This window comes from Acomys minous, assembly GCF_964271855.1.
Source record: "Acomys minous genome assembly, chromosome: 2".
NCBI lineage: Eukaryota > Metazoa > Chordata > Mammalia > Rodentia > Muridae > Acomys > Acomys minous.
Window position 1 is genome coordinate 17,938,355 of NC_140484.1, and position 16,546 is coordinate 17,954,900.

Here is a 16,546-nt window from a genome sequence, read left to right on the forward strand (position 1 = left end):
TGGTTGGACTCCACACTAAGATGTTAGTGTCAAAGAGTAGATTATCAGTAGAGAAGAACAGAAACGCGAGCCAAGAAATCAGATCAAAGAAAGAGAACACCAAGGACCACAAATACAAAGTCTCCTACATCACTGACTTGGGATGACATCCATGGGTGACCCAAATTTGTGGGGCATAAGTCTTGTACGGTAGGGACCTTTTTAAAAAGAAAGAAAGCAAGGCCCCTTAGCGAAGTTTAGAGATACTGCCCTGTGAACACTCCAGGGGCCTCCTCCGAAAACATTGACAGCTGCCTGTGAAAGTGCGGATCCAGCAGCTTATGCTCTATGAGCCCAAGTCCTAACAGAATCTAGCTTTCGCCTTTCACACAGGCACTAATGGTATCACAGGAGGCCAGGCCCTGGTGAGAAGAGAGCCAGGATTTTCATTCTTGCCATTTTATGATTTTTAGATATGGATAATTATAGAATACACCTCAAGTTTATAACAGCTAGAAGCAAAGAGTAAACTGCTGGCAGGTTTTAATTGATAATACTTGTGAAGAACACTCTGATTTCAAAAGCATTAAATTATGAAAGATACATCATTGCTTTACAAATATAATGCCTTTGGGTTACAAATGGCATTCATACATTATTAGTCTGTTGTAAATTGCTCAAGGCCATGGAGCTTGCTTAAGCACTAAGACGAGAATTTAAACTCAGGCCCACTTCACTGCTGAACCCATGGTCATCCACTACACTTTCTGTAGTTGGTATCTATTAACCATTTATTTTGTAGCCTATGCAAAATGTATTTCTAACTACCTAGGATGAGAAGTGCTCTCAAAAAAGAATAACCGTGTTCTTGGTATCAGAATACCAGTGTGACACCACAATTAGTTGATGATCTGGGTCGACCGCCCTGAAAGTGAGGGTTGGATGGGTTTTTAAATTTTTTTCATGACGTTAGACAAGTGATGGTGATGAGAACAAGAGTTTTCAATACTGGGCTTTGGTGCTTTGTGCTCCACCCGCATTGTTTAGAGAGGGACGGTGAGAGGGATGGCATCGTGAAAGAGTGCGCCACCTGTGGGTGGTGGGAGAAATAGCTCTCTGTATTTGGAGCAAAAGTGTCTTCAATAGGAGAGGCAACCTGAGGAGAGCGTAAGGCATTTCAGCATGCAAGTAAGAGGACTGAGTATAGTGCTTGTCCTAAACGAGAGGGAAATTAGCTCTGAGGTTGGTGGAATCTGGCATTTGAGTAGACACAGCACCCAAGCCTGGATTATCAGCTTGCCAGAGAAAAGAGTGAAGAAAGGAACATTCAGGTAAGCGGCATTAACTGCTTCTGCTTCTGCCCAGTCCTCACTGTCGTCCTGTCAGGGCTCACAGTGCCACCCCTCCATGCTGACGTCATCCTGTCTGTGTGTGTCCTTATGTAATATTTTGTTGTCTCCGTTACATTCAGTTGTTTTTCTTTAGTTTGGGATAAGAAGAACAGAGAGTAAAGTTTTAAATCCTAAAAAGGTCACTGAAACAGAAGCCACAATCTAAAAGTTGATCTAACACCAAAAACCTGGGCATATCTGCTACTCCATAACAGAAAGGAATAAAAAGCAATTACACAGACAAAATTAATGAAACTGACAGAAAGATCAATAGCAGAAGAAATAAGAGGAATGTGATGAGATATTAGAAGCATTCAGCTCAGAAGATCCCAGCTTGTCTAACTGAAGAAAGGCACCTTAAATATGGAGGCAGTTTAGGCAAGCAAAGGCTCATGGTTGCCCTCAAGCAGCAGAATTCAATTAGGATGCAACAGAGCTCTAACTGGAACGTGAGTTCGTGGCACTTGCCATTGCTGGCTGGAGGTTGTTAGTTGTCTTCTTCAAAACTTAGCCTTTTCATCAATAAAATACCCTCAGTCCATTGGGCATAAAAAAGGGGGGGATACAAAGTTACATTTATGTGCAATAAGATCAACATCAGAGATAGCTTCAAAGAACTTTGGAAGAAAGAAGACTTTCTAAAGAGCTGAGGAATATTCCATAGAGAAAACAGCATTTGAAATAATCCTTGAGAAAACTAACAAAAGCGTTGGTGAGAGAGGCAGATGGAAAAAAGTAAACAACAAAAGCATAACACACTTTTCTAAAGCAGTAAGACCTCCCTGCATAGGCTGTAAGGGGAATGAAGGAGAATGGGGGTTCAAGGGCAGTTATGTAAGGTGGCAGATACCATCTTAAATAAAGCCTCCGTTGCCCTGACTTGTGGTCAGTGGTCACGGATTTCAGTAACATCAGATACAAGTTGCTTGTCCCTCACCTCTTTGATGATCAAACATACCTCTCAGTGTACAGAAGGGGAGAGGCGTGTATGGTTGCTTCCCACAGCTGGCACCACAATGAGAAACCAGTGAAGGTTCTTGAAACTGGGAAGGGATTCCAAAGTTAACAAAGGGTAGCAGGATGCAGGATGGTCTAGAAAAGAGAGAGAGAGAGAAAGCCGGAAGACCAAGAAAGAAATTATGAGGCTCAAAACTTAGGAAGGAACAGGGAGGAAGGAAAACAGAATCAGACTTGTCCCTCCTCTAACAACACAGAAACAACAGTGAGCGTTCACCTTGGCCATTCATAAATACAGTGAGGAAGCAAGACAGCTGAAATGCAAGGAAGAGTTATAGGTGAGTTGTAAGCAGCTTCCTAAGGACCAACAAGACGCCTCAATGAGTAAAAGCACTTGCCACCAAAACTGACTCCCTGCGTCCAGCCTCTCGGACCCACGTGGTGGGAAGGAGAGAACTGCCTCCCTCAAATAGTCCTCTGACCTCCACATGCACAATCACACACACACACACACACACACACACACACACACACACACACACACAGTGTAAAGAATATTAGATTGTGTTTGAAAAAGCAACAATAAGAAGAGCCTTCCTAAAAGAGGCAATTCTTCGTAACCAGCCATGTAGGAGACTTGTTCTGGCTACTCAGGGAGCAGCTCCTCTGACGTTGTGGGGAAAGTTGGCTCCCCAGTACATGAGATCCTGGAATTAATGGGCTCCAGCTTCTTTGGAGGGTGGGCCTCCTGCCAGGACTGATTAGCCCAGCTGGCCTGTCCACTGTTCCTGTTTTATTGCTTCCTTTCTCATTAAGGAAGGTGTTGGTTTGGATAACCATAAACAACATGTCGGCTGCAACAATGCTACCATCTCTTGTACAGCCAGTGCCTGAAGCCCTGTCCTCAAGAGTCTTTTCTTAGATTACAGCTTTAGAGACAGGATATCAAGGAACTACAGGAAAGGGAAGACCAGGTTTGAAAACTGCCCCATAAATGGTTATGTTCCTAGGTCACTTTTTTTAAAAAATCAAGAATATTTTCCCTAAGTATACTCCCCATTCCGCCTCACCACCCACCCACCCATCCACCCACCCCACCCCCGCCGTACGTACACCCACATCTTCTACTCTACCCCCTGCCTCGGTGTATCCAGATGAACACACCAAACATTCTCACTCAGTCCTTGCCTCTGAAATGTGAGAGAAGAATCTGAAAAAGTTTACCCCTCAAACCTCTCTGCCTCTAGTAAACAGGGAATTGTGAGCAGCTGATGGCCACTTAATGGACTTCTTGTTGGGTGCCTCAAAGCTTCCTTGACCACATGGGCCCCAGGGCTCAAGTCTGTTGGGGAACTGAACAGCTGGAAGGGAGCTAAGCAGCCAGCTTCCTCCAATGCTCGCATAGGTACATCAGCCTCTGCACTCCTCCTCCCCAGGGAGCCCTTCGCCGGCACATTATTTCAGCACACACCTTTGTCCGCACATCATTTCTCACCAGGAGTCCTTTTGCTTTCCAGAGTCCTTTCCTTTTCTCTCTTCCAGCATAGGGAGAATCATATTTACTTAGAAAACCACAGGGTCGAACTATAGCCCTCGGTTTCTTAGTTTCATTTTCTGAGGGAATTTTGCAGCTGGTTCCATCTGCTTTTTCTGTTTGGCTTTTTTGTTTTTTGGGTTTTTCTTCTTCTTCTTCTTCTTCTTCTTCTTCTTCTTCTTCTTCTTCTTCTTCTTCTTCTTCTTCTTCTTCTTCTTCTTCTTCTTCTTCGTTTGGTTTTTCTCGTCTTCAGCCCAAGCTAATTTTCTCCCCAGACTCAACCAGCACAAGCATCAGCATTTATATCTTTACCACACTTCACCATGCTGGCCTTCTCTATTCTTGGAAGACTCCCAGTTCCTCAAATTTCCCATCATGTCCTCAACTGAAAAGGCTTAGAAAACATTTGTTCATTTGTGTTGACTCTTTGAACTTTCAACATTAGTGCTTTGGGGGACATTTTCCTCCTCATATAGCTGCTTCGGTTTGTATCAAAGTTTTACCTCACTGTACATTTCTTTGTTCATGTGGGTAACAGGATGCTTGTGTTGAGAGTGGGTGAGTATATGCTAATTATACTCATTATGCTAATTATGCTTATGTGTATTACCCATGTGTATTTAAATTTCTAAACTGCCCTTTCCTCTTGCTTCACATATATCTGGAATATTACCAGTTAGCTGAGGGAAGAGCAACCAATTCTCATGTTAAGCTTTTCAGATACAAACTCAGGTACCTTGGAAAAGCAGCAAAATCCAGAAAATATTTGGGCTTAAGTGCTTGAAATACAACAGGAACTGTTTTTAAGTTCTTTTAAAAATGTTTATTAGTTAAATCATAAAATTCACTAATTTAGACATGTAATTCTACACTAGAACATAAAGATATAATTTAAAATACTCCCGGTCACACAGTGAATATACAATAAGACTTGAAGTGCCCATCTCCAGAGCCCGTGCCTATAGGCACCACCATGCTGCCTCACCAATAACAGTCCTGGGAAAGAGCCAACTGAGAGTGAACCCAGGGCTTCCTGCAAGCTGAGCGCATGCTTTATATCCACAGCTCCCAGAGCAAAAAAACATCAACTATTCTCTCCCTACAGTCAGAAGAGAATTCAGATTAACTTTAGTTTTTACACCAGTGGACTTTGTAGGGTACTGTATACATAGTTTTATAACTCCAAATGTCTTCTGGAGTCATATCTTCATTTTAAAAGTGGTGCACTTTGAACTCTGAAATAAAATCATGTTATACAAATTAGCCCTCTAAGTTCAGCACACCACTGTCACCTTCCACCTAAGTGTCGGTAGCAAACGTGCTCAAAAAGTAGCTGGACATGATTGTCATATTTTCAGTGTCAGAATAGTATAAAGATTCTTCATAAAAGTCTTGGACATTCACATCATATTGGATGATAATTTGCATTTAAGGCTTGTGAGTTGTTGGGTTTCATATATAAGTCACATGCTGAAAGAATCAGGATTTCTCTTTTCCTCTCAGACATCAAGACTCGCTGCACCAAAGCTTAGCAAATACACAGGGAATGTTCTTGCCTAGGTCTTTCATTTCTGAAAGATTTTCAATGTATGTTTCTATTTTTCCTAATCTCTAATTCTTTTTAATTTTCAAGCAGCACATAGCTTTTTATTCTTTGTCTGGTTTAATCACCCTTTCTTAAGTCATACTGTTCCTTCCAAGAGTGGGGTTTACTGTGAGCTAGCACAGGGCAGATTTGGTATTGCATCAGCTTCTTTGTGTAACTAGAGCCCTATTTTCAGTGAAGGGCCTGTTCTATGTGAAACACTCTGCTAGGAAATAAATGCTTAAGGAAATAAGACTGGAGCGTGTGGTGGAGAGATGGCTAAGCAGTTAAAACTAAACACTACTCTTAGACCACAGGACCAAAGTTCAGTTCCTATCACTCGTACTGATGGCTCTCTCCTGCCTGTAACTCTAAGAAGATCAAAAGATAGAGGCATCCACAGGCACCTCACCCACTTGCACGTGCACACATACACTTATTATTATTATTATTATTATTATTATTATTATTATTATTATTAAATATTTTAAATGACTGAATTTCCTTCCCTCAAACAGATGCTTCCTAGAAGCATCATGAATGATTCAGATCCCTGCTGCCAAACTGAGGAACATCTAGACTAGTACTCTGAATCCATTCATCACCTTAAAGAACTCCCATAAATCAGTGTTCACCTGCTGGGTCCACATCCCTTTCCACTAGTTTAGGATTATCCTGTCATTGGTCTCATGTTATTTATTCTTTGTCAAACAGATGGGATCCTTAGCACAACCCTGTCAGGTTTTATTCCATCTATGTATAAGGACACTGAAACTCAAAGTGGTCATAGAAATAACAGGATCTTTAATTTGTATATCATGTTACAGGTTTCACAATCCTTTTAAGACGTATGACCTCATAGCAACTACAGTAATCTGACATAAGTCAGATCAGACCCCTCTCCTGCCTCTGTCACACTCTAATGAAAGCACCCTCCTTTCTTCTCTGACCTTGTTTGTTCAATCTTTCATCTCTTTATCTACTACACTCCACGTGGCCTTCCTTTGGTGCTACAAGCAATGGTCTTTTTTTTTTCCCTCCCTACATCCTTTATTTTGTGCTGTTCCTTTGGGAACATTAAGGACCTGGCTCCCTCTTAACTCAATTCAGATACTACCTTACAGAGGGCTCTTGCCTGAGCACTGTCTACAGGTCCCTCTCCTGCCTGCCAAGCTCTTTCCTAGCATTTTATCATCTCATTTTCTTCTTGACTCCTATTATTACTGAAATTCTCTTATTTGTTTGTTTACTTATTGCTAGTCTCCTCAAGTGACTACAGTGTGAACCAGCTACGGGACACACCTGCTCCTAGAGGTCTGCTTAGCGTTTAACAGGTGGTTAATAAATGTTTGTCAAAGCAATAAATTAAAGCATTTGGTAATGCCTCAATATTTTTAAAATGAAATCCTTCAGTCTCTCTACTCTGTTTTGAAAAATATTCTCCCTAGGTGATTTTACCTGCTTCTGTAGTTTATTATACAATTGTAATGATTCCCCACCAACCCAGATCTTCACTTCTGAGGTGATCATCTCAAAGGTGCATTTAACTTTTATTTGTATTTAACCTTTATTTGCCTAGTTACTGTAGTCAAACACATGCTTTTCCAAAAGTTAGTTTTTTGAAAGTTTTGTACAGTGTGTTTTTAGTCATATTCGTCTTCCCTCAACTCCTCTCAAGTTCACCCACCCTTCCTCTCACCCAACTTAGTGTCCTTTTTCTTAAGCCCATCAGATTTGTGCTGGTCAAATATTCTTGGAAGTGTGTTTTTCCACTGGAATGTTGTCAAAATTGCCAAGGGCTACATTCATCGAGAAAGCCATCTTTCCCCTTCTGAGAAGCAAACGGTTGCGAATAGCTTCACAGCTAGGGGGGCAATTCTGAGCATGCTTTCTAGTTCCTTGCTGAGATCCACTCTGACTTGCGCTTGCACAGGTTTTGTGGACTCTGTTGCAGCCACTGTGAGTTCACATATACAGCTGTGTAAAAGACATTGTTTCTTTGTAGTCATTTGCCACTCTGGCCCTTGCACTCTCTCTTCCCCACTCTTCTACAGCGATTCCTGAGCCTTGGGGGAGGGGAGATAAAGGTGTGTTTTTAGAGATGAGCATTCTATAGTCTCTTATCATCTTGGTCAGCTGTGGATTTATGTGTTAATCACCTTCTGTTACAAATAGAAGCTTCCTCAGATAAGGGCTGAGAGATATATTGGCCCACAGGTATAATGATATCATTTAGAGTTAGTTTAATACAGCTCAATAGTAATAGCCTCTTCCCCACCTAACTGTATGTACTTGGCCTGATGATGGTGCCATGTATGAGGTTGTGGGGGTCACCTTGTGAAGTGATCAGATAGTGGTTGGCTGTTCCCTGGTGTTCCTGCCACTATTAGTCCGTGTCTTTCTAGACCAGTTGTTATTATAACTCATGGGATTCAACAGGTTATAACCCAAGACAGTCTTAAACTCTGAATGTTAAGAGCCAAAGATGTGTGCATTCATATTATAAAATACTAATACATTTTAATATAGTATTTTCAGAAGTGTTTTATAGTTAGGTTATTCCAAATCCATACCTTTAAATGTTAATGAAGAATTTTAAGTCCAAGATGATTGCCAAAAGTCAAAGCTAGCTTGTGATTCATATCAGAACTCTTAGGGTACATCTTCTTCCTACATCATAGTTTTTTTTTTTCATGTTTAGATATAATCATTTTGCTAATGATAGATAGAAGAGAAATAATTCCCATATCAGAACATTCATCCTGTTAAAATATGAAAGTTAGTGAGTTCTAGTACATTCATAAAATTTTTAAATCATTGCCACTCTTTAATTTTAATACATATTCAAGACTCACAGAGAAACCTCATAGTCATTACTAAGTCACTCTCTCTTGTCCTCCACCTTAAACATCCTTCTCTTTATCAACACTGTGGAACTAGTAATTTACCATGCACCTCTGTAGACTTTCTAGAACATATTCTGGCTGTTTTAAATAAGTGGATTCATACAATACATGACTTTTTATGTTGGGTTTCTTTCACGTAGCATGTTTATAGAGCTTATCTCTGAGGACAAAGTTAAACTCTGAGTATCGTGGAAACCAACGGTTAAAAAAAAAAGAAAAAGAAAAAGAAAAGGGGCTGGAGAGATGGTTCAGTGGTTAAGAGCACTGCCTGCTCTTCCAAAGGACCTGGGTTCAATTCCCAGCACCCATATGGCAGCTCACAACTGTCTGTAACTCCAAGATCTGACACTCTCATACCAATGCACATAAATTAAAATTAAATAAATTTTTAAAAAAAGAAGAAAAGAAAATATATAAATACATTTTTTTCAGTTTTAATTAGTTATAATGAAAGCAAAATATTGAATACATGTACATACACAGTTTATTTTAAGAAATTATAGTCTTTAGCTTCACTCTATGATTTTTCAATCAAGATGTTTCTCTTGCTGTGTTTATGATTTCTAATTCCCTTTGGGATGGACACTCTGGGCAATGTTAAGAAGTGTGAGATAGCTCCCTTGTAGCAAGCAAGATGCAGGCCCTGATGATTCTTTTCTTCCAGTGCACAAAGATGGTTAGGAGGGTATTGTCATACTTATAACAATAGAAATTGAACCCTTGCTTTGTGATTGCTAAGCATATGCTCCCAAACCTTTAACAACATGCCAGTGTGATCTCCACCACTAATTCTCATTATTTCTTCCATTCTTGGATAGAGTTCTTACTTCTATCTAATTTATATAATATTTTACGATTTTATGTGCATTGTTTTGCCTTGCATGTATGCATGTCTGTATATGTGTGTCCATATGTGCGTGTGTGTGTGTGTGTGTGTGTGTGTGTGTGTGTGTGTGTGTGAGATCCCCTGGAACTGGAGTTACAGACAGATGTGAGCTGTCACGTGAGTGCTGGAGATTGAACCCAGATTTTCTGGAAGAGCAGCTAGTGCTCTTAACCACTGAGCCGTCTCTCCAGCTCCAATACTTTACAATTTTATTTCTGAAAAGTTCAGTAACTTTGCCAATACCAGTTTTATGTGAGTTATAAAGCAATGCAAAGTCTATCCTAAGTGAAAGTGGGACAGTTATAGAAAGCTATACCTAGGAAGATATATGGTCACTTGCTGATGTCTACTTATTAGTTTGGTCCCATGTATAGATATGTATCTCATATGTTCTTATATGTATTCATATAAGTACATCTACATGTATTCTTTCTGGGATTCCTAAGGTACAAAGAGCTAACTTATAGTATATTCCACCTCAACTTGCAGCAAACCTCTTGTCAGTCCACAAAAGGTGATGTTGATGTTTTGTTTATTTTCTTCCTTTGTGTTTTAATTATATGTTTGACATATGTCCTTAAAACAATGTGTTTTTAGTCTTTATTACTGTATATTAATAAATGGTTATATAAATAATATCATACCGCAGGTGCCATTATGTCACTTTCTTTTTTAACTTACTACTGAAGCTTTAAAGCATATTTATGTTTCTGAATTTAGGTTGAATTTGAATCTTTGCTCCAAATGCTGCATAGTAGTTCATATTTTGCATTGAATACATTTTATATTTTAGTCCTCTAACTGTGGACACCTGACACAGACAGTGACATAGTGAAATCTTCACACTTTTCTTTTAGAAATCTGAAAAATCGTGGCTTTCATGAACATGTCTAGGAGTGGAGTCAGTGGGCGTCTAAGGGCACTGTTTTTCCTATCAACTTTCCTTATGTGTTCCAGCATCCTCGAGTCCTGCTCCATGTCCTAGCCATTGTAGCAGCCATCAGACCTTGGTACTTGTGCAACACAGTGGAACTTGTTTCTCTTCCTTCTCTGGGGTTTCTCTGGACAGGGGAAACATGCTCAGCTCTCAGAGCTACACAGGAAATAAGGAGAGGAATAATTTCATTAGCTACTCTTTACCATCAGGAGACAAAAACCAAGATAAGTATACTTGCCATTGTCACTTTAAGGGACAGTTGAGCAGTTTTGAGGTTCATATAGGCTTTTACCAAAATCTCTATGAGACTAAGTATAGGTCGACAGCATTGGTTGCCAATTTGAAAACATATCCTCCTATTGCCTTCTCCTTTTTTCCTTGTTTCAGGCCTATAGTTCACCATTTCTGCTAGTTGTTATTATTTCCTCAAATGAGCTAGCTAGAGACAAGCTTATAACTCAGACTGAACTTTCAGAAGCTCCTAGTATCACCCATTACAAGAACTGCCAGATTGCTTCCCAGGGTATCTGCACCCTGACCGGAATAGTGTGGCCAGCCTCCAACATGTAGAACAGAGACTGGGTAACTTCAAAACTTCAGAGGGACACATTTGAACACAGCTTTGCCTCTGCTTAGAAGGCATGCAGCTGTAGGGTCAGAGACTTTTCTTTTTATATTTACTTCACTTATCTTCAAAATATGGTTATAATATCCATGCCATGCTCGTTATATGACACTCCCCTAGAACATTCTCTCTGCCACTCATGGTTTGTGACTTCTGATCCATAGGCAGTGTGCTTCATCATACAAGGGCTGCAGCATGGTCCTGAGCGGCATCATCTCTCATTACCTGCTAACAAGGAAACAAGGTGTAGCTATTATTTTCCAGGGGAGGACGTGGCATCCCTATAGTTCTCTCACACTCTAGAATATGCATTTGCTCTATCACACCACCACTTGGGTTTACTTAAGGAAGAGAGTGAATACATGTGAGCATTAGTGCTTTTGTATGCATGTGGTAGCTTACTGTGCCTCCCAGGCCATCTGCTCCAGAATCCAGCTCTTTAGCCACTGCAGCAGACCACCTCTATTGCTCTTTGCATGGTCTTCCTGTAAAAGGGAAGTAACAGATACACATCTTCATGAAGTAAAGCACAGATCATGACCACGTGGGAGCAGAGAATGAAAGACACTTCCTTTAGGGAGTGACAGTGCTTCTCATTTGGGAACAGCTTTTAAAGTCTCATCTATCCTCTTCTGCTTTTGTTATGTGAACAGGTGGTCAATACATACACTCCAGGAAAGAAGATTTGGCTGGAAGGCGTAGTGACCACCTCAGCTGGAGGCACAAACAATCTATCAGATTCCTATGCTGCAGGATTCTTGTAAGTAATTTACATTTTCACTCCCAAGAACTTTCAAGAAAGGACAGTGTAACTATAACATACTCACTAGCCATTGCAAGGTGAGGGTCCTTTCCAGTGAAGTTTTTTCATCTTATTCATTTGTGAATGTATTCAACCTTACTTTATAAACAGTAATTAGTCACTTTTCCAGCTGCTAACACTTTGTCAGACTAAAGCAACAGAGCACAGTTGACATCTTGCTAAGTCAAGAAGTTCAGACCATGGCGTTGGCAGCACCCATTCACCCTTCTACTCTTGTGAGTTAGGTGACAACAGGCATGGTTTTGTCCTCCAGAAACATGACTAGAGGGACTAGTATGTGAGATAACTACATTGCAAAGAATAATTGTGCTGTAATAATTATTTGATATATACTGGATCCAAGTGCTAAGCACTGTCTGAAAGGCTTTAATACTTGGTTGGCACTGCTGTTTTCGTGGCAGGACAGTGAAACAAAGGCTAGGATTGTTGTCATATTACAACTAAAGAAGTTGAAAGGCAAAGTTGAAGTTAGCCAAAGTAGCTCATCTAGCTGGTGGGGAGATCAGATTCAAACCCAGCTGGCCGCCTCCGGAGTCCAGCCTTTCCCCACCACAATAGATCACTTCTTTCTGTCTCCCACAGCGTTCCTATAAAGGAAAAGTGATGGGCTTGCAGAGGAATAAAGAATTTCCCTGAGTGGAATTACCAGGAATGGTTTCACAGAAAAGGTGGCATTTTGAGGACATGGAAAGAGTGCTTTGCTCTTCATAGGTGAAGAGTGGAAGAACTGAGAGTGAGAGCCCTCAGGCTGAAGAAACATTACAGAAAAGGCATGGCAGAGGGACAATGACTAACGTCGAGTAAAGCCTTACTTCAGCAGAGATATAGTGAAGGCTGAGCCTACAAAGAGGGTTTACCCCAGATCATGGAAGGTCATGAAGACCATATAACAAAAATGAGTCCTTGTACTTGGCTCATACCTAGCCACTGAAGATTTTGAAGAAGAGATAATATGATAGATCTTGTCAGTATTGTACACAGGATCTTGGAAAGGATGAGAAAATGTATTTGAAGGCTACTGTAGTTGCCTGGAGAATGACTTGAGCCAGGAGCATAGAGCTCTGCCTAGCTCCTCAGCATCACGTGGCCAGGACAAACCCCTCGCAAGCAGAGACTAACCAACTATCCTTTTCTGTTCCATTATGGTCCTGTGGCCCAGGCTTCTGGCTGAGAAATGTACAAACTGTAGCTTTGCCCTCAGCTATGCATTTTGCTAACAGCTGTTCCTAATGAGACAGATGCAGTTCCCCTCCATTGAGACAGCTTCTTTAATACATTTGTGAAGAACAGACCAGGCCAGCCAAGTAGACACCATTTTCAGATGGAATAATGTCAGATGGACATGAAGACAACTGCTCAGTGTAATTCATGGTGTTACTTTGGGCCTTCCATGTTTGTAACCTCAGCACCTACCATTATGTTTCACAAACAAGTCCAATAAGCATGGTTCAAATTAATGACACGGAGTGAATCAGCATTTAATGCAGTATTGCTAAGAATCTTCTCTCATAATGTACTCCCCACTGGTTAGATATGAATCTTGTTGCCAGGGTAAAAAGCTAGGTTGGCAGTCAGTACTCAGGGAACCCCTAGGCATCAGCTCAGAAATGACTCTTTCTCAGCTATCACCAAATGACTCTGATTTGAAGTTCAGCGAGCAGCCCAGCTGTACTGAGTGTTTTCCTACATACTCTTCCATTTAAGGAATGATGTGAAATGAAAAGTCTCACAGACCTTCATGGAAGCAACTGAAACAGAGGCTTGCCTTTGCGTAAGCATCAGCCAAATAGCCATAGCACTGGCTCTACATGAGCTTTGCAGAGGAACATAGTTGCTGATATTTGGGCTGTAGTTGAGATTATCAGTGCTTGGATGACAGAGATCAGATAAGCCCAATTCGTTCTGCTCCTGGTCTTTGCTCTCACTTCCCTGTCATCCATCCCATCTTAACTCCACTGGCAGCACATAGCAATGTGCTGTGTTCTTGAAGGTATATAAATTGTTTCCTAGAAAGAATAATACAGGTACAGCATTCTAAGAAGCTTCAAGAAGCTAGCAAGTATGTGAAAAGATGGCATTTTCTCAGGACCTTTTCAACATGTCACATAACTATGGGCTTCCTGAGGCATGTGCAAGTCCATGCACAAAGCAGAGGTCTCTGCTACCGGACTCAAGGATAGGGCTACTCTTTTAGTCTTGAAATTCCTTGAAATACTGCAAATTCATCTTGATAGGCTGCCATGTCTTCAATAATACATAGTAGGTGTGGAATAAACACTGTGGAGTGTGCAAATAGACACTAAACAGGTGAGCAATGGGATCGTTTTACACAACACCATAGTCCTGTGTTGCTGTGCAAATGGTGCTGACGGTGATGGGGCTCATGCATGTATGCTTACACACATTTTATTTCTTCTAGAAGATGAGACTTCATGTTTTCTTTTACAGATAAATATTAAATATAGCCCATGATACCTCTGTGCTTTTGGAACATGGCAAGAGCGCTGATTTAAGAGGCGTTCACCCAGAGTTCTTATTGCATCTTTGGTAATCCCTGTGCTACTGCGCCTTAGGATTAGAGCAAGAGCTGAAGCTATTACCCTGTTTCACAGGCTTGCCAAACTAATGAAAGCAATCAAGACTACTTGTCTTGCCATGTGATGTTCTCAACGTAATTTCCATCCTCTGGGTCACAGTGTTCCGTCGTGAACACAACTAACACAACAAAGGTTCTGCTCTATTGTATACAGACTTTTCTCTTGATTTAAAAACTTTGTGTGCATGTTTTGCCTTGCTTTTGGTTTTGGGTTTGTATCTCTAATTGCCAGTAAATATGCTCATTTCTATGAGAATAAAATAAAATTGTAAATGTAAAAAAAAAGATTTGAAATGTGAACACTATTTATTCATAATATAAGAATTAGAAATGCTCTCTTTTTTTTCCAGCAAGGAAAAAACTTAATTCTAGAAGTCATGGGTTTGGAGCCCCATATGGTTTCAGATTCGGGAAATCATAACTATGCATAATTTTTCCCATGTGCTAAATGGTGATTTTCAAAGTTTCTAGAATCTAATTTTATCCAGATAAATGTCAACCTAAACAGTGCTGTGCACCTACAACATGCCAGGAACTGTGCTTAGTGTTCAGAGTATAAGTTCAAATGCTGTGTGATTGAGGAGCTCTGGTGATGGGGAATGGGAGAGAGGGCAGTGAGTGACCACCATCCACCAGGCTGGCAGAGGGCACAGACAGGAAGCTCTGTGAAGGTAGATGGTGATACTGCTAGCTAGAGTGCCAGAGTTTACAAGAGGGCATGTATTAACATGGTAAGACTTTTGACAAATGGAAAGAAATTATTTAGAGGAGGGAAGGTAGAAAATGTTAAGCAGGAGTTAAAACGTGGGATGACTTGGGTCAGTACAAGAAAGCGTGCCATGTTGGCTATCCAAAAGTAGTTTCGTGAGGTTTAGACTTGTGGAGTGTGAAGTTTGAGGTAAAAGCAAAGAAGAGGTGATGGTTTCAGCAGTGGCAGTACACAGAAAGCAAACAACGCATGCCTAAATTGATGAATTAGCCGAATGTGTCAATTACAAAGGCAGAACCAGCAGGGAGTTTGGGAGAAGCTAGGGCAGGCTTTAAGTTGTGTAAACTAGGCATTATGCATAGTCAGGTATAAGAGCATGGTCCGTGCAGGTTTCCCATTGCAACACATATGCGAAGGTAATACGCTTATGGTGTCCGGGAAAAACTACACTGACTGTGACAGTGGAACATCAGGGGACCAAATGACAAGGCTATTTTGGGATAGGTCGTAGCCTGTGTAGGTTAGAATCCCATAAAAAGTGTGTGTGCTATTACAGTGAGGAGACTAAGAACGAAAGGTCTACTGTGAAGTCCTGTGGTTGTATGTCTGTGTCCAGGGAGGCCGCATTCGGATTCTGAGTGGTTACTGGATATATTTGTCGGCATTCAAAAGTAAAGTATAAGTCATAAGCTGTGGTAGCTTTATGACTGTGAACAATTCACTGCATCCCCTCAGACTTATTTTCCTGCAAAGTAAAGCAATTAGGTTTGATGATCTTTGAGATCTTAGAGCTTCATGTTGAGCATCTAACATGATTTTCTCCTTTAAAATGGCAAGTAAACTCAGGGTGCTGGGTTACTGTGTGCTGAGCTGATCTTCACAGCGCCGGTTAGGCACCATTTGAAATGTACTGATGTGGCTTTTCTTTTCTTTTTCTTTTAGATGGCTAAACACTTTAGGAATGTTGGCCAATCAGGGCATTGATGTTGTGATCCGACATTCATTTTTCGACCATGGATACAACCATCTGGTGGACCAGAATTTTAACCCATTACCAGTAAGTGCTGGATAAAGATTCCTAGTTCATTTCCATATCATTTGGTTCTTTTGATCATGCCTTTTTCCACTAGTAGAATTTTCTCCTCTTGCTATTGGCAGTCTCTTTCTTAAATCAGAACATTCTCGTCTTTGATTCCATGAACAATTCCACAGGCTTTTGGCTTCATGCCCCCTACACACACCTACACAGGCCCCCCCATATGTATATGCTTACATACACATATATACATACATTTATATGTGTATAATGTATAAATTTATTACTTTAGCAAACTTTGTGCAATTAAGATTCCACATCTACTTGTGGCCTGTTTGAACTCTGCTTGAGGGTGAATTTTTCCAGATTGTTTTCTTTTAATGCTAATAGGAGGCATTAGTTAACGTCAAATGCAGCATGTTGAAAGCAGATGGGAGCATTCACCAAGATCAGATACAGTAAGAACCCGTATCTTAGGGAAGGGATAAAGTGCACTCGGAGTTAGATGTTGACCCCTATGTGACAATGAAGGCCGAGTTCTAAGTGACCTGTTACATAATCATCAGAGATATCTTACTTAGC

General features: G+C 40.7%; 1 protein-coding gene across 4 annotated transcripts in view; it reads left to right on the forward strand.

Annotated features, from left to right (window-relative positions):
• HPSE2 (heparanase 2 (inactive)) overlaps window positions 1–16,546 on the forward strand; it is a 638,895-nt gene that overhangs the window by 485,765 nt on the left and 136,584 nt on the right. For all 4 annotated transcript variants that reach the window (XM_084754662.1, XM_084754660.1, XM_084754659.1 and 1 more), the window contains 2 exons: window positions 11,454–11,560; window positions 15,871–15,985. In XM_084754662.1, the coding sequence (XP_084610788.1) occupies window positions 11,454–11,560; window positions 15,871–15,985 (222 nt within the window). The remainder of the gene's footprint in view (window positions 1–11,453; window positions 11,561–15,870; window positions 15,986–16,546) is intronic.